Below are 18539 nucleotides of genomic sequence, written 5' to 3'. Positions count from 1 at the left end.
CTATTTTAATCAGTTACTTAAATAAAGGCATAGGTATGCTCATCAGATTTGCAGATATGAAGTTGGAAAGTTTAAATAACACACTAAATGACAGAGCCCAGATCCCAAAGGATTTTGCCAGGCTAGATAATAGGGCTGTGAGTCTAATAAAAAGAAATTCAGTAGAGTTAAGCATAGAGTCTTACATTTTGGTACAAAAAAGTCAGTTTCACAAATATAAGATGGAGGAGACATGGATAGATGGCAGTTCAAAAAAAGATCCGGATTACAAGCTCAATTTGAGTCACCACTGTATTGTGACATCGAAATATTTTTTTAATTTTGGGCAGCATCAGTGAGGGGCCTAGCTTCCATGAATCAGGAGGTGATAGTCCCACTGTACTTTGCCCACCCCCATCCCAACCACCAACCTTCTCTGGAGTATTGTGTTCAATGCTGAAAGTCAGAGTAAGAATGTAGATAAGCTAGGGAGTGTCCAGTGGATGATAACAATGATTCTGAAGAACCTTGAATGAGTCCATGACGTAGGAAGATCAGTCGAAGGAACAAGGCAAGTTTAGCCTAAAGAACAGACTCACGAAGGACATGTCATGTGGAGGAGGGATTAGAATTTACCTTTTTGGCCCCAGAAGGTAGAGCTAGAAGCAATGGGTAGAAGTTACAAAGAGGCAAATTTAGGCTCGATGTCAGGAAATTTTTCCTAACAACTAAAGCTATCCCAAATTGTGATTGATTGTTCAGAGAAGAGATGAGCTCCTTCTACTTGGAGGTCTTCAAGCGGACACTAGATGACCTCTTGTTGGGCATATTATCATGGGGATTTCTTTGATATGTGCATTGAACTAAATGGCCACTGAGATCCCTTCTGACTCACAGATTCTGTGGATCAAATGACATGATGTTTATAAAATGCTTTACAAACCTTATTATTGCCATTCTTACTGTTATCGCGTGAAGTTACAACAAATTCATTTGTGCAGCTTCTAGAGCCAGGACCTACACTTAAATAAGTTAGCCCCTGTCCAGCAGGCACTGTGCTTTGATGTTTCTTTCTGGCTGCTATTTTTAGGTTGTACCTACCAATATCAGACCAGACCAGAGTGGCTAAAGAGCACCTGAATTTTGTAACAGATGGCAGGTGTTCAGGTAATTTCTAGGCAGTTTATTCCACAATTATAAATTGCAATACAGCAAATTTTCATGTTACTTACAACAGAATGTATTTGTATGGTCTGGGGAATTAAACTACTGTTTTTCTTTCATTGGAAATATGAACTCAAGCAGCAGAAGTGAAAGGGCAAGTTACTGTTACAACTTTGTGCAAGCGACAAAATAATTTTATTCAAAAGTGGAGTGGCAAAGAGTTTTATAAATCACAGTTGCTTAAATCACTGTTAAAACACATTTATAATAACTGACCCCTAAAATAATAGTAGCATTTAATGGTACTTTTGTAGTGTTTGCAAAGCACTTTATAAATATTTATTTAATTCTCACGGCAGCTTTGGGTGGTAGATACTGTTTTTATCCCCAGTTTGCAGATGTGGAGACTAAGGCAGACAAAGGTTAAGTGACTCACAAGCTAGGGTCACACGAGGTAGTAATTGAGTCCAAATTTGGACTCCAGTCTTCCTTGCTCCAGGCCTCGCACTCTGTATACTGCACCACCTAGCTGCCTTTGAATGTTATGATAGTTGGCCTAGTGAAGAAGAGGTAAGCCCCCACTTGCTATGTAGAAACTCCAAAATGGTATGATGAAGCCAAGGGCCACCTCCAGTTAAGCTTGCTTCTTCTATAGCAGCACTGAACAGTGATGAGTAATCTTCTTCAATACAGTGTTCATTCACTTCAGTCGTGCCCAATTCTTCATGAGCCCATTGGGGTTTTCTTGGCAAAGATACTGGAGTGGTTTGCCATTTCCTTCTCCAGCTTACTGTACAGAAGAAAACTGAGGCAGAGTCAAGTGACTTGCCCAGGGTCACCCATCTGTTAAGTGTTGGAAGCCGAATTTGAACTCAGGTCTTCCTGACTCCAGGCCCGGTACTCTATCCACTGCTCCACCTGGTTGTTCCCTTCAGTACAGTATGTAATTGTATTTTAACAACAATACATTCTCCAGCAGTCATGCTTGTAAATTCTTTGATTTGTGCTGCATTGTCAAGCCAAGCTCTGTCATATGTGGCTTCATCTAAATGTGTGCCCAAGTATAATAATATAGTTCTATTTGTAACATATTCTTTTCAACATATTTACTAAAGTAGTTTTCTCTGTTTCTAGCCTTCTGGCTAAAGCTCAAACTTTTTATTTAACCAAATCTTTCAGAGTTGCCATAGTTAACTCTTTGGCTTGCTTAAGGATATATTCATAATGTCTTCATTGGATATTTTGTTATTTTGTCACTTAGGCACTCTTATAAATCTGTTGATTATCATAGAAAAAAATTTCCCTTACATCCTTTATCTTGGGTTTAGAAACTATGATCATAGCATTTTTACTTTGTTTCTGTTCTTCCCTTGTACCCACTCCACTTGCCCCAGGTCTGGCAGATCAACTTTTGATTACTTTAATATGAGAAAACAGTCATTCAGTTTCCTGATCAATGTGGGTATTTCTTTGAAGAGTAACTTCTGTTATCTCTTTGTTGTCATCAATTTGAAGCTTAGGCCAGCAAAATAAATTTGAAAAACCTTAACCTTTATTAAATCTTGCTAGTGTCTGTTAACAAGTCAAGATATTCTTGATCTACTTTAGAAGATTATTTCCTTCTTTCCGATGGCTTGATTGCTTCAATTCTTCCATTCTGCTTGATTAGTAATATTCTATGAAGAAAGCTGTTTTCTATAATTCTGCCCTTATCTCCCCTCCAGCTGACTTGTGGGGATTTGTAGATGTATCTTGTAGATGATAGTTTTTCATTTTAACACTTTGTTATATACTCTATAATGAAGGATGCTCCACAGTAATAAAACTTGTATTCCTGTGTGTATTGTCACATGAATTTTCTAATCAATTCTATCTAAAGCCAATAAGCCAGAACAAATCAGGAAACAGGTTTTATTACACTCAGAGTGTGGCATTCTCCACCAACAGTTGATGGGGAATGCATCGTTCACAATTCAGCAAGCAATAGTTATACATTATATGAAATAAAGAAAAAGAAAGATGGCTATTCATTAAAATGCAGGTACCAGTACAAAGAAAAATAGTTTACTTATTTAAAAAAATGTATATCATTTTCTACAGGAGATAGAGGAGTTGTTTTCTTAGTTTAACTAGATTTGCTCAATCAGTGAAAAACTGCCTGTCAGGCCCAACCAGGGAGAAGGACATTTGAAGGACTCAGGAATTCTCTACCTTCAGCAACTAAGTCTTTTTGTAGAGGGAAAAAAGAGAAAAGAGGACATTGAGGCATTCCAGCTGAGTCATATACAGCATAGTGGCTGATACAGAACAAGATGGAGTCAGTTATGTTCTCAAAAAAAACTTACTTCCAACAGTATGCCAGATAATCATACAGAATTTGAACCACTGTCCTAACTTTCAGTCTCCAAATCTGTGGCTGCCAATTTAACAGCCAACACTTTGTAGTGCTTTGTGTTGTTTTTCCCCCCATAGATTTTAGAGTACAGCAGTCATTCTTTAGTCTCACACAACTTCTCTTTCCAGGTTTTGTAATGCAGAGTAAAGACAGCTCCCTCAGTATGGTATATGTCAGGAACAGCATTCAGAATAATCTGAAAATGACCTACTTAAATGTTCTACTATGATGAAAACTGGATTAATAGTTCTCTATAAACTTTTTTGGTAAAATTGGCTTATATGTTATTACAAATTATTTTATATATACTTTTAATAGCTATTGTATGAACCCTTTAGTAATTATTAACCACCTTTAATGGACTAAAATTATGAATTTTCTTATGTTTTTTTAAAAAGTCAAAATTTCTCTCCTTTTTCCTCCTTTTCTGTTTTCCTGAAAGCCTCCCAAATGATTTTTTGATTTAATGCATATAGACAGAATATATAATAAGAGTTTTACACAAAGCTATTTAACATGCTTGGAGTTACTTGTGTGACATTGAGGGTTGATCTTTTCATTATAGTTGTTTTTAAAATACATTGAAAGGAAGTGAGTATGTAGCTTGTAGCAAAATAAACTCAGAAGTTCTTGATTTTTGCAGCATATTCTAAGATTAAAATCTTGAAGTATGTAACAGGTTTTTTCCTTCCTTTTTCTCCCACCTGCTCTCTTTTCTCCCTTGGATTTTGCCACACATATAACAGAGTCCAGATTTTTTTTTTCTTTGATTACTATGACCTCCAGTTCAACTTTACACTATCATCATTTGATTGTTTTAATTTTTAGAAGTTATCCTGTATTTTTTAATTTTCCATACATTCCCTTCTCCATCCCCTGACATAGATGAGACCATTTTATATAACAGCAATTATTATTATAAGGATTTTCCCTAACATTTACATTTCTCCATGTCAGTAATGCTATTTTGATGTAGTAATAATGAAATCTATACAAAGAAAGAACCTCTACAGCATATCTCTCTTCTTGTAATAAAGAGGCAATGCCTTCCATGAGGAATTAACTTAATTGTGTACTATTTGTGTTGTAGGTGATAAAAGGAGTACTGAGTCTATATACATCTATATGCTTGTTTGTCTTGCCATCAAGTAGCAGCTATCTCTCTGCTTCCTTTCTTCAACTATCTCAACTACTTAACTTCCCAGACTGACCACTAAAATGACCTAGGAGCTAGAGAAGGAAAAAAATCCTGTGTCCATGATGTCTCCCTTCTTCCCTTAATAAGCTCAAACTATTTTCATTTATTAGAGAAGATGAACTTTATATTCTGTAGGCTAGGAATGTGATTTCTAACAGTGATTTTTAAAAATATAAATTCCACTGAAACAAACAATAAAATTCATTAAAGACTTCATTAAAGAAAGATTTATTACAACTAAACCTTTAAGCAATGGATTTACATCCAGTGATCTCAAGTACTGCTATGTTGGCCTGAATGAAAGTTGCCCCTGAATTCACTTTAGAGATGAAAATGTCTTTATGGAAGAATGTGTTTGTGTGTTTCTGTTCACTTAAAGGCCACACTTTGATTTTATGCAAACTCAGTTAAAAGTGAAAGTTATGACTCGTTTTCAGATCAATACTTTATGTGTGTGTTCAAGTTACATGGGACAAGGAAATGTCTTTCATACAAGCCAAGCTGTCAGAATATTTGATTTCCAAGTGGAATCGGTTTGAAAACAAAGGGTGGCTAAGGGGGAGAGAATATTTCATAACTATCTTCATAATGATATGATTTTGGAAAACAAACATGTTCTTTGGGAGTCAAATATTTGCCCAATGTATTCATTTTGTCAAACTATCAGGAAAACCAGACATAACTTAGCAAAGAATAAAAGTAGTATCTAATTATATGGATTCTCCTTTGTTCAGTGGAAGATCATTCAATATGTACTCAGTTTTTCCAGGTTCCCTATTGCTTCTAGAAGAGAAACCCCTCTGTTTATCTTTTAAAGCCAAAATTCACATGCCTCAACTTTCCATTTTAATTACCTATTATTCCCTTTCATCTACTCTACAATCCAGCCAAATTGGCTTTCTTGTTGTTCCTCATGTTTGGCACCTCCACCTCCTGTCTGAAGACAGGAGTGCTGACCCGTCCACATCCCTGGAATTCATTCCCCTCCTCAACTCTACCTCTTACATATAATCCCTTTCAAGTACTTTACCAGTCCCATTAACTGCCACTCTAAATTACCTTTTATCTATTTTGTAATTATCCTGTATATACCTATATGTGTACATGTCATTTTCACTAATAGACTATAAATTCCTTTTCATTTTTGCATTTTATCAATTCAGATGTTTATATAAGTGCTACTAATGCCAGGTGCTGGAAATACAAAACAGAAACCCCTCCTGTTTAGCTTAGAAGAGGGGAAGCAGCATGCATGCATATAAGTATTTACAAAACAGATACAAGACAATCTTGGGAGAAGGTAAGGGAGAAAGCAATAGCCTCTGGAAAGATTTCTTGAAGAAGTTAGCTCTTGAACTGAGTAAAGGAAACTAGGGATTTTAAGTCAGATGAAGAATAAATAGGGGGTCTGCCAATAAAAAAGTACAAAGACTAGATAGATACCTAGAGTAAGAAGTAATCCAATTATGCTGATCCATTTTTATGGTTAATAAATCGGATGAGAATTTTACCCCAGAAAATGTATTTCCTATAATAAATACTACATGTTATCAAATATGTTAAGTGAATTGGATTAATAATCTTACACTTAAAATATGCTAATCTTCCTTTGGCAGATATTAAATATTTCAAGAATATCTTATTCTGATGATATATGAACAATGCTTCTCAACTCTTTTTCTAACATAAGTATTCACTGATAGAACATATGTCCAATGTAGTAAGGGAACTTTTTTTTTTGAGATGAAAAAGCAATAGCCAGAGGGGTAGAAATGCCTATATATATGCTGCACACACACACAAACGTACACATACTTTTCATAATTTGAAACAGCACAAGTGAATTTTTAGTGATTCTGAATGGTCAGCTGGGATAATTTCTTTAAAAAGCTTCTCTTCCTGCTTAACATCATTGTTGTTGTTCAAGCATTTCCAGTCAAGTCAGCCTCTTCATGACTATGTGGGGTTTTCTTGGCAAAGATACTGAAATGGTTTGCCATTTCCTTCTCCAGCTCTTTTTACAGATGAGGAAACTGTGGCAAACAGGGTTAAGTGACTTGCCCAGGGTCACAAAGCTACCAAATATCTAAAGCCAGATTTGAACTCATCTTCCTGACTCCAGGCCCAACACTCTTGTCTCCCAAGCCACCTAGCTACCCTTTAAGATCATTAGCTCTCTGTCTCCCCAGTTGTATTATTGTAACCACAGAGAACTCAGAGCAAAAAGCCAAGCTATATGATGTACCTCAAAGCTTATAGACTCTACATTGTAAGTTCAAGGATTCCCTTTATTTCATGTCCATCCTAATATCTTCAGCCCCAGGTACACCCCCCCACCCGAATACTTTGACTAAGAAGAGAGCTCAGCTTAGATATCTCACTTTTCACCTGGCTGCACTAGTTTGGGGCTGTTCTGACTTCCCACTATGCCTCCTCATTAGGTAAAATCTTATCCTGCCTACCCAACCCTGACTTTTCAGTTTGCTACTATATGATTTTCCCATTTGATTTTAAGTTCCTGGAGGGCAGGGACTGGTTTTTGGGTCTGTTTTTATCCCCTGTCCTTAGCACAGTGTTTGGCAGATAGCGGGCACTTAATATGGACTTTTTAATGATCATGCTAAACATCAAGAAATAGTTCTCTAGGTACAAACATCCAATCCAGTTCCCTAACTCTCTGTTTTCCCCTTTGATGAGGACAGCCTGGAAAAACTAACCCAAAAGTTACTGATACAATGATCTGAATAAAATCCATGATACATAATTGTTAGAGCAAGGCAGCATGCTTACACAAGAAAGGTCATAAGAACAAGGTCAAGTTAAATAAAACTTAATGAAGTAGGGGCAAAAAACTCTCTTTGACAAATGAAATACTGAAACCCAAAGTTTAGGGAATTAGAAAGATATATTATACAAGTGAGATTTGAGAATTCTAGAGCAATGTTTTTTCCTTACTAGGATTTCATTGATGAATATTCTGTAACTCTAGTGTTCCCATTCCATCTTTTGTTTACTCCTATTTGCCTCAGTGGTGCACTTCAAGTAGCCCTCTGTTTTTATCAATAGGTTTGGTATGCACACTTTGTCCACTTTCCCACTTTCTATTTCTTTTCTATTTTCTATCTTCCCCCTCTGCTTTCCTAAAGCATACTTATTGACCTTCAAGAAAATGACAAATATTGGGGGGAAAACTAGCCTCACAGAACTTGACATTCCTGTATGTGAACATATACTGTCAATCATAGCTATTATACCTTATAGAGCTTGTTTTTGTTTTTTGTTTTTTACTTAGGCAGAAGCAAATCAGATATAAAGATAAATAGACCTAGCTTCAAAGTATTTGACATGTTTTTTTTAAAGCACCTAGAGATATCATCTGGAAAAAATGCTGCTGTTTTTGTTCATGTTGGTGTCATTTTTAAAGACAGTGGTAATATTTGCTGCTTTTTAGGCTACTGACCTGTGAATTGATGAGTCATATGGCCTTCCCAGCTCCCCAGCTCCCCATACCTCGATAGAAACAAAAGATAAAATTTTGTGAAATTGCAAGGTGGCTTAATCACATCATACATGTTTGATATATATTAGATAAACACTTATATCACATCTCTCTGAAACTGTTTATTGAGTTTGGAAACAAAGATTTAATTAATGATGACCAGGCTGTAATTTAGCACCTACATAAATCTTACTTTCTCAGATACACTAATAAATTTGCAGTGTGAAGCAAAGCCCATGCTTTTCTCAAAATTTCATACTTCCCCTTCCTAAATTCCACCACTTTGGTTTGGTTTGGTTTGGTTTTGTCCTTTTTTTTTTTAATATCTTTTACAGCTCTAAACCAAGAATAAAATTGAATTGGCTGGATGGTCTGAGTTTTTATTAGTGTTGATCTTTGTAAAATATCATGCAAATCAGAAAGAGGTACTAAGGACCAAAATTCTATTAGCCAAGTTTTTCCTCCCTGAAGTTTTATTAAATCAATGAGTCAGTAATTATTAAGTGCCTACTGTGTGCCAGGCATTGTGCTAGGCCTTGGTGATAGAAAGACCAAAAAAAAAAAAAAACAGTCCTACTCTCAAGGAGCTTACAAGTCTAATAAAACAAGACTAATTGAATTCTCTTGAAGCCTTGTTTTGTTAAGTGTCTATCAAAGTCAGAATCAAAGGGAACTTAGGGGGTTAGAAATTGGCCTGGGCAATAAATAATCAGCTGAGAAACTGAATAAAGAGTAAAGTCTCCCTCTGAGCCTTACTACTATTCTCATACTTACTTCACCATTCCTCCTGTTATTCTTTTCAAGTGAATTAGCAGTAGTTTTTGTTGCATTCTCCTCTGTCATTTTCTGTCGACCAAGAAAAGGTACTTCCCTCATTTTAGCAGTATGAAATTTTTTGTTTGTGTGGTTTTGGGGTATATGTGGGGGAGGAAATGTAGAAACCTCAGATTAAAAGTTTTGAGACCAACTTCAATTAACTATTTTTTTATCTTCAGTCATTTATTTAGTAAGATTCTGCAGAGATCTGTTTAATAAAATTGTGACTTTTATTTTTTTTTTCTAGTGGAACTGGATCACAGGATTGATTTTGAACTCAGAGAAGGCCTTGTGGAAAGCCGATATTGGTCAGCTGTAACGTCACATACTGCGTATTGGTCATCCTTGGATATTGCCCTCTTTCTTTTAACTTTCATGTACAAACACGAACAAGACAATGATGCAAAGCCAAAGTTAGATCCAATCTGAACTTCTGAAGGAACTTTAATGGCACAAAATTGATGCTTGTTAAAATTCAATATGTTTAAGACACAGAGGTTTCAGGTTTAAGTATGTTTCAGTTTTATTGGGGCAAGAAATATTTGTATTTAAAAGCACTTTATTTTTTTTTTAAAATATTAAGTCCTAACCTGAATGAGTTAATTTCAAATTTTTAGATAGCACTCTATATGGCATCACAGAAGAATGGTTGCTAAGGAAGACTTGAAAGGCCACTATGGTAGCAATCATAAAACTGTTAATTTAAGTATAAAGATTCATTATTCAATGGAATCCAATTAGTTAACTAAATATATGCACCTAAAAATTTATTTTATGTAAGAATAAAAAACAAAAGGCAGTGTTTTAAATTAAATCTACATTTCCACAGTAACATTGAGGCCCTTCTAACTACACATTTAGATTTTGTTGAATTTAACTTAATTACGTAACTAATGTTTTAAAAAGAAACAAATGGCTAACTACTGTATTTATAATTTATTACCTCTAATTATTTTATTCTAATGGTTGACGCATTACTTTAAAAAAGAAAAACTTAATTGGGCATAATTTAAGAAGTACATTTCTACAGTGTTATTTTTTTCCAGAAAAAAGAAAATCTTTGTACTCTTCAGTTGAATATATAGACATTATGGCAAATTTTCAGTATTTTTTTTTATTTAAAAATTTGTAGTTTCACACAAATACTATTCTAGTTAAGTTCTTTTTCCCTGCAAAATTCTGTGATTCTTTAAGGTACATATGTAACATGAGAGAACTTTTTTAAAAGATAATTAGTTAAAAGCTTTAAGTAAAAAAATTCATATCTCCCCAAGTTAAGTGACTTTATGAAATTCTACTAAAATATATTTTCCAGATGTTTAGGTAATATCAAAATTTAAGGCATAAATTTTTAGGGCACTAGAAGAGTTTTCCTCAAGATAAACAGTTTCCAAAGTGCTTTTCATCTGAGGAGCCTGAAGTGCTTTAAAAGCCATTCAGTAATCTTCACAGTAGTTCCCAGAAGTAGAAAAATGAAAATCGTTCTCATTTTACAGATGAGTAAACTGAGGCACCAAGATTTTTTTAAGTGCCTTGAGCTAGATTATATAAATTAGAAAATAGATTGCAGCCAAATTTCTCTCCTCTGTATTATTAGCAAGACCAATTCACATTCTAATTTGTAACCTGTTAGGGGTCTGCAAATGATAATATGTATGTTACACCCTCATAGTTTACACACAAAAAGCCATGGGATCAATACTCTTCCCCATTCCATTCTTGTAAATATGTCGCATGAGAATGAGGTGTTTAAAAGGTAATGCCAGAAAAGAAGCTGTCTGCCTCACCTTCCATGCCATCCTTATTTTATTCATCCCTCAGGAAAAGTACTGAGTGTGAAGACATCTCTGATTATCCTTGTATGTTTTTATACATATATACATACATACGTATATGTATATTATATATGTATGTTTATATCTATGTATTTGTACACATACAAGTCATATTTTCTGTTTTGGCCTTTCCATAAATTTATATAAAGTAAACCAATTATTTGAAGGTTCAAAAAAAATAATAAGACCATATTACTTACTAGCATATGATTCACTAAGAAACTTTTGCTGTAAAAAGCTATTAATGAGATCCCATTAATGCTGAAGCAGTTCACTTTCAAATTTAGAAATTCCCATGAACTCAGGTCATTTCCTTTGCCTGTTTATTTTCTTGGGTCCAATTCAGATCTCAGGATAAACAAACACATCTCAAACAACTGAGTGAATCGCTCATAAGGTACTTGAAGACATCTCCCTGTGTGTGGTTTGACACTTACCCTGAACTGTTTTTAGAGTTTTTCTTCATAGTTGGAATGCAAAGCATTCTTTTTACCTGAAAGAGAGCAAAATACTGTACTGTCCATTTGATTTGATGTTCTTACAATGACAGGAAAACATTCGTCCAACTATGGAAAAGGTTTGTTTTGTTCTATATCAAGAAAGTCACATGAAGTTAAGCTTTTTTGATGTTTTGGAGTTCGGTGCATAAGAAGGGTCAGGTTGCTTATTCTTTTTTATCTTTAAATGAGACCTTCTGACCACCATAAGCTTCTTTTCTTTTTAATGTGAGAGGATTATGTGTATTGATAGACACTACAGTTTTGATTTTATAGGACTGTACTTGTTTCTGTAGCTCTGCATGTGTTCATGGGATGTACCTGTACATACTCAAGTAACACACAGTATGTGTACTTCAGGCTTGATTTAGCTGTCAGTTACTGGGTAACATTTTTGCATCCTTATTTGAGCAACTACGAAATTGGCCGTAAGTATTTGTTATTTAGTGTACCACTATGGTGATTATCCTGGGTACTGTTCAAATAATTTCGTCTTATTATAGTTTCCCAAAAGCTATTAAAAGTTAAAGTGGCGAAACATATTGATTGGAAATTGTGCCATTAAAGAATATTTTAACCATTTCTCTAAAATCAATTTTTATGATTTTTTTTTGTTTTTCACCTGTAAAATATAGTTACTTGCTAGGCTGTTTCAGTTAAATTGTCATTGTTTCATAATTGGGTTTTTCTGTGTTTGCAAATCTTAATTGTAAATCCCACTTGCTTCTTATAAGCTCCTCTTCCATGAAGAGGCTTAGGAAGTTTATATTTTCTTTGTTTATATTGGACACCAGTTGGAATCTTTACCCTGGGTTTCCTAACAGGGAATTAAATTTTTTTTTAGTTAGGAAAAAAAATCACTGGAGACAAGTTGAACTTTTTTTTTCCCCTCAAAAAAAAATATTCCTCTGGGAGATTGTAATGTTGAAAACATGAGCTTTTTCTTTACCTTTGCTTTTGGATGTGGGAGTTTTATTCATTTATGCTTTCTCTCCTTCCTATAATTGAGGCAGATCTTGAAGAAGTATTTACATTCATTAAGAATAAATGTAGTCTGTAATATCAAGCATGTTTAAATATTTAAAATATTAAATACTTTTCATACAAGAAATTTAGAATCTTTTGAACATTGTTTCTTACTCTTTTAGCAGTAATGATAGCAGTGTCTAACCTCCTTTGTTACCTTTCTGAATTTTCTATGTTATAACATAACTTTTCTTTTGTAATACTCATTTTCACTGTCATCCATGTTCAGTCTTCAGAAATGTGGATTGATTTTGTGCCTTTGTGGAGAATTCCCATGAGAGGAGGGAAATACATAATTCTTATCTTCAGAATGTCAATCCAAAATTAAGCGATATTTTTCTATGAGAGTTTGAGGAATTTTTTGCCTCTTTTTCTTTGTGCATTTCTCAAAAGCAACTAGCAATGGAATACTATGGTTCCCCTGAGACATGCAATTTTATTTCCTTTCAGGTTTTATATCCCTTCCTATCAGGTCAACCTTTTTTTATTATTCTAGATGAAATATTTGGTTACAGTATATTTTTTTCTTTTTGGTATAGGGATGTATGAATGTGATGAGGTGTAGAGATAGATACAGTGCTAAGGGATAAGGGGTATACTTGATATCTCCCCACCCATTCAGGTTCATCTCCTGCTCTCTAATGTTCACAGGCAGTCTAGTCTGTATGTCTTAGAATATCCTCAGAAATTACAGCCCCTCTCCCCAAATAATAATGCAGAACTCTCACCCTTTTTGGTCTCCAGTTAGTTTAAGGATCCCCTCCTCCCCCACCATTTTTCCTATGACCATACTTCCCACCTCAATCACAATCTTCCAAATTCTCAAAAAATATTTGATGATTTCGCTATTAATTGGCACATGATATCAAATAGCATAAAAAACACAGCTAGACATTAACATAATGCACACCATTCTTAAAATAATATTTCATCTAGGTTGATTTATTTCCCTCTTACCTGCTGGTCAGAAAGCAACAGAAAAGAAGGGTGATGGGACAGATAAGATGAGCAGAAACTTTCCCCGGTGCAGGTTTCTAGGAAAGCAGGGAGAGAAAGACTGGACTGCACTCTACTTGCTCTCACTAGCTGAAGCTACTAACTAATTCAAGACAATCCGGTGTCAGCATCTTTGGTAGGCTCAGCTACTCTTCAACTCTACCTCTATCCAATCCATCCCTGCTATTTGTCTGAACTTACTTTGTTCTTCTCTTCCCCTCCCTGCTTATATACGCACATTCTGCATATTGTCTTCCTTTCAGTTGCAAGCAGCAGCACGCCAGTCTTCCCTAACTGAACTGCCTATGGCCAAAGCAATCAGAAACCTGAGAGTCTTGGGAAAATGTGCCTACACACATTCCAGACCACCAACTTCCTGTGACCTTTTGTCCTTCAAAGTCTATGATATCTGTGAGGTCCCCTTGAATCTTCATGAGTCTTGGCAAACCCGAGCTATCGATTCAGTGGGGAGTCAACATATTCCTTACTCCCCATTGCCACATCATTCAGAAACTCTTTCTCCTTTGAGCTTAATTCAATCTTCACACACCCTTAAATCTATCCCTTTCTCTATGCACCTGCCCACTATTTTAGATAATATTAAAAAAAGAAATAAGGACAGCCAGTGATAAGTAATCTTCTGTAAAGATCCAAGTTTCCATGAATACAAAAAAATAGCAAACATGTCAAAAGGTAATCTGTGAAGAGGTGGAATGTTGAGCCAGATTGGGATAAGAAAATGTAATGTAACTTGTAAAGTATATTGCTCATGTGAAGTATGTTTTAATGCTTCTGTCTAAGGCCACAGTATAGACCGTGCTAGGTCAAAGTCTGAGGTTCTAGTACATTAGATCTGGTATTTAATGCCTTATTCTGATCTGTCAGGGAAAGTAACTATCTTTAAACTTAATCCAAGAAAATCCTGCATTTCTTTACACTTGAAAATAAACAATTTCAATGAAACCTTGTATATACAGATTGCTCAGGACTGAAAGTAATGTAATAAAAGCCTTATCCTGCATTTCTGCTACAACCCTAGCCTTGGATCTATCTCTTCTAGATCTGACTTCATTATTCTCTGACCATACATCCCCTAACTGTAATCTATTTGTCCCTGTTGAATTTATAAAGAGGTCAGGGCCCTGAGTTTCACGGTACACTATTCTAATAAAAAAACAACAACTGAATTGGGAGTCAGAGAACCTGATTTTGAGTCCCCTAGGTCTGATAGTTAAAACCTCTGACCTTGGGCAAGTTGCTTGACTTCTCTGAACCTCATTTTCTTCATCTGTAAAAGTGGAGAGTTTAGAATAGACTAGAAGGAACAAAGGTTCCTTCAAGTTCTAAACCTATGATTGTGAGATCCAAATCTAAAACCAGTACCTAATCATTTGGATGAACGTGAGAGGCTGGATTGATTTACGGTATGCCACTCTCCTAAATGCTGTTGTCAATTGCTCCAAGATACCCTGTAGCATTTTGGAGGAAAGAAACATCTACTTTGGACTGCCCCTACCTCTCTGCCATTTCACGTATTCCCACATGTTTTCCATAAACACTGAGTATCTACTAATTGCCACATACTGTGTCAGGTGCTGGGGGTACAAAAAGAGGCAAAAGATAGTCCCAGCCCTTAAGGAGCTCACAATCTAATGGGGAGACAACAAGCAGATAAATACAAATTCATTTGCAAACAAGGTATATATGGGATAAATTGGAAATATACTCAATTAGGAATAATTGAGAGGGAAGGTAATAGAATTAAGAGGGGTTGGGAAAGGCTTCCTGTAGAAGATGGGATTTTAGTTGGGAATTCAAGGAAGCCAAGAGCTAGAGATGAAAAGGTAGAGCATTCTAAGCATGAGAGGCAGTCCTAGAAAATATTCGAAGTTCTGAATTGGAATCTCTTGTTTATTGACCAGCAGTTGGCCAGGTGTCTCTGGATCAAAGAATACATGATGGGAAATAAGGTGTAAAAAGACAGAAAAGGAGGGTCAAGGAGGAGGCTATATTATGAAAGACTTTGAATGCCAAACAGAAGATTGTGTATTTGATCCTGGAGGTGCTAGGGAGCCATAGAAAGGTTGTTTTTTTGTTTTATTCTGTTTTGTTTGACTCGGGGGAGGGGTGCCAAGCAAGGTTAGAACTGCATTTTAGGAAAATCATTTTATTGGCTAAAGATGGGTTAGACTGGGGAGAGATGAGGTAGGCAAACCCACCAAAAGGCTATTACAATAGTCCAAACAAGTACTTGGTCATAAATCTATACAAGGTCATGAGTTTGATTCCCCACATGAACAAGTTAGCTTCTTTTGTTCCATGAAGACCATGTTCATAATTATAGTCTTACTTGTGGGCTGCCACTGACTCTGGCTGACCTGGTCCCATGGCAGTTTAGATTTAATAATGGAACAAAATGAAACACAAAAATTTTTTTCACAAAAAGTTTTACTTAGCCATTGATCCAATTAGGGTTTATTTTAATAAATATATTAAAATACCTAATAACCTTTATAGTTTTGCAAAGCACTTTACGATTTTGCAAAGTATGTATTTTTTCTCATTTGATTATCACAATAACATGGCAAAATAAATAAATGCAAATTCAAAAAAAGATATTTACCTAAAGCCAGAAGAAGGGATTGAACACGGATGACCAGTTTACAAATGAAGATACTGTGGACCACAGAGGTTAAGTGATATAGTCACAACTAGTAAACATTAGGTTCAAAATCAGAACTCTAGTCTCTTCTAACTCCAAACACATTCTGCTACGTAGCACTGCATAATTTAAATTTTACTTCATACCTATGATTAACTGTGATTTCATCAGTATATATGATATAACCAAATATCCATAGATACAGCTAACTGACAACTGCTCTGTACGTCATCCTATACAAATCATTCAGAGAAGTTGCTCAACACAATGATAACTTCCTTTTGTTTTTTTATTATTTCAGAGTTGCCACTATAGGTTGTACCAGACATCTGTTGTCTTTCTTGCTATATCCTTTCCTAGTCGTGTTTTTTATGGATTCTTTTGTGACATTTCTCATGGAATAACTTTCTTGATTACTGTCTAGGGCACCACAATCCCAGTCACTCAGGCTAGGTGTCATCCTCTACTCTTCACCGCCATATCCAATCATTTGCCAATTCCTATTAATTCTACCTTCTTACAAATGTCCTTTTGTGTCCTCTAACATTGTCATCACCCTGGTCCAGGACCTCATCACCTTATGCCTGGACCAATAAGCAATAACCATGCTTATCACCCTGCCTCACATTTCTTCCCACTTCAGTCCATGTTCTACTCAGCTGTAAAATTGATTTTCCTAATGCTCAGGTCTGACCATGTAACCCTCCTATTCAGTAAACTCCAGTGCCTTACTATCACCTCCAGGGTCAAATATAAAATCCTCCATTTGGCTTTCAAAACCTAACCCCTTACCCCACCCCCACCACCTTTCCAGTTTTGTTACACTTCTACATACTCTGTAATCTGACTTCCTTGCTATTCTTCCTACAAGTCACTCCATCTCCCAATTCCTTAGATTTTCATTGGCTGTCCTCCCATTCCTGAATTCATCATCTCTTCCTGGCTTTCTTGACTTAAGATCTCAGCTAAAAATTGCACCTTCTGCAAGAAAACTTTTCCCAATCCCCTTTAAGGCTAATGGCTTCCCCCTATCTTTTCCAATTTATCTTGTCTTTTTTTTTTAATTAGATTTTTTATTTTTAGTTTACAACACTCAGCTCTACATGTTCTTGAGTTTCAGATTTTCTTCCCTCTTCCTTTCCCCCCAAGATGGCATGTAGTCTGATATAGATTCTATATATACCTTTGCGTTAAACTTATTTACACAATAGTCAAGCTGTAAAGAAGAATTATGACCAATGGAGTGAATCATGAGAGAGAAGAAACAAAACCCAAAAAGAAGAGGGAAAAAAAGAGCAAATAGTTTGCCTCAATCTGCATTCAGACTCCGTAATTCTTTCTCTGGTTGTAGATAGCTTTTTCCATCATGAATCTTTGTGCCTTGTATTGATGAGAAGAGCCAAATCTATCAAAGTTAGTCATCACAGAATCAGTTATGTCTGTGGTTGTGTGCAGTGTCCTCCTGGTTCTGCTCTCTTCACTCATCATCAGATCATATAAGTTTCTCCAGGTTCTTATGAAGTCCATATGCTCCCCATTTCTTACAGCACAATAGTATTCCATTACATTCATATACCACAACTTGTTCAACCATTCCTCAATTGATGGGCATCCCCTTGATTTCCAATTCTTTGCCACCACAAAAAGAGCTCCTACAAATACTTTTGTACATACAGGTCTCTTTCCCACTTGTGTGATTTCTTTGGGATACAGACCTAGAAGTGGTATTGCTGGGTCAAAGGCTATGCACATTTTTATAGCCCTTTGGGCATAGTTCCAAATTGCTCTCCAGAATGGCTGGATCAGTTCACAACTCCACCAACAACGTAACAGTGTTCCAATTTTCCCACATCCTCTCTAGCATTTATCATTTTCCTGTTTAGTCATGATAGCCAATCTGACAGGAGAGATGTGGTATCTAAGAGTTGTTTTGATTTGAATTTCTCTAATCAATAGTGATTTAGAGCATTTTTTCGTATGCCTATAGATAGCTTTAATTTCTTCCTCTGAAAACTGCCTGTTCATATTGTTTGACTATTTCTCAATTGAGGAAAGGCTTTTCTTCCTATAAATTTGGCTCAGTTCCCTGTATATTTCAGATATGAGGCCTTTATCAGAGACATTGGCTGTAAGGATTTTCTCCCAATTTCCTGCTTCCCTCCTAATCTTTGTTGCATTGTCTTTGTTTATACAAAAACTTTTCAATTTAACATAGTCAGAATTATCCATTTTGCATTTTGTAATGCTCTCTATCTCTTGTGTCATGAATTCTTCCCTTTCCCATTAATCTGATAGGTAAACTATTCAATGCTCTCCCAAACTGCTTATAGTATCAGCCTTTATTTCTAAATCATGAACCCATTTTGACTTCATTTTGGTATACGGTGTGAGATATTGGTGTATGTCCAGTTTCTGCCCTACCATTTTCAAATTTTCCCAGCAGTTTTTGTGGAATAGTGAATTCTTAGCCCA

General features: G+C 35.6%; 1 protein-coding gene across 4 annotated transcripts in view; it reads left to right on the top strand.

Annotated features, from left to right (window-relative positions):
• The window catches only part of DDHD1 (DDHD domain containing 1), a 147035-nt gene extending 134444 nt beyond the window's left edge, over positions 1 to 12591 (top strand). For 3 of the 4 annotated variants that reach the window (XM_036749652.1, XM_036749650.1, XM_036749649.1), the window contains one exon: positions 9299 to 12447. In XM_036749652.1, coding sequence (XP_036605547.1) covers positions 9299 to 9480 — 182 coding nt within the window. In that variant the 3' untranslated portion in view covers positions 9481 to 12447. Of the gene's footprint in view, positions 1 to 9298 lie in introns of all 4 variants that reach the window. The other variant, XM_036749651.1, reaches the window with a different exon arrangement.
• The last annotated feature ends 5948 nt before the right edge of the window (positions 12592 to 18539 follow it).

This window comes from Trichosurus vulpecula, chromosome 3, assembly GCF_011100635.1.
Source record: "Trichosurus vulpecula isolate mTriVul1 chromosome 3, mTriVul1.pri, whole genome shotgun sequence".
NCBI classification, from domain to species: domain Eukaryota; kingdom Metazoa; phylum Chordata; class Mammalia; order Diprotodontia; family Phalangeridae; genus Trichosurus; species Trichosurus vulpecula.
Note: the sequence above shows the minus strand (reverse complement) of the source record. Positions and strands in the feature narration are given on the sequence as shown.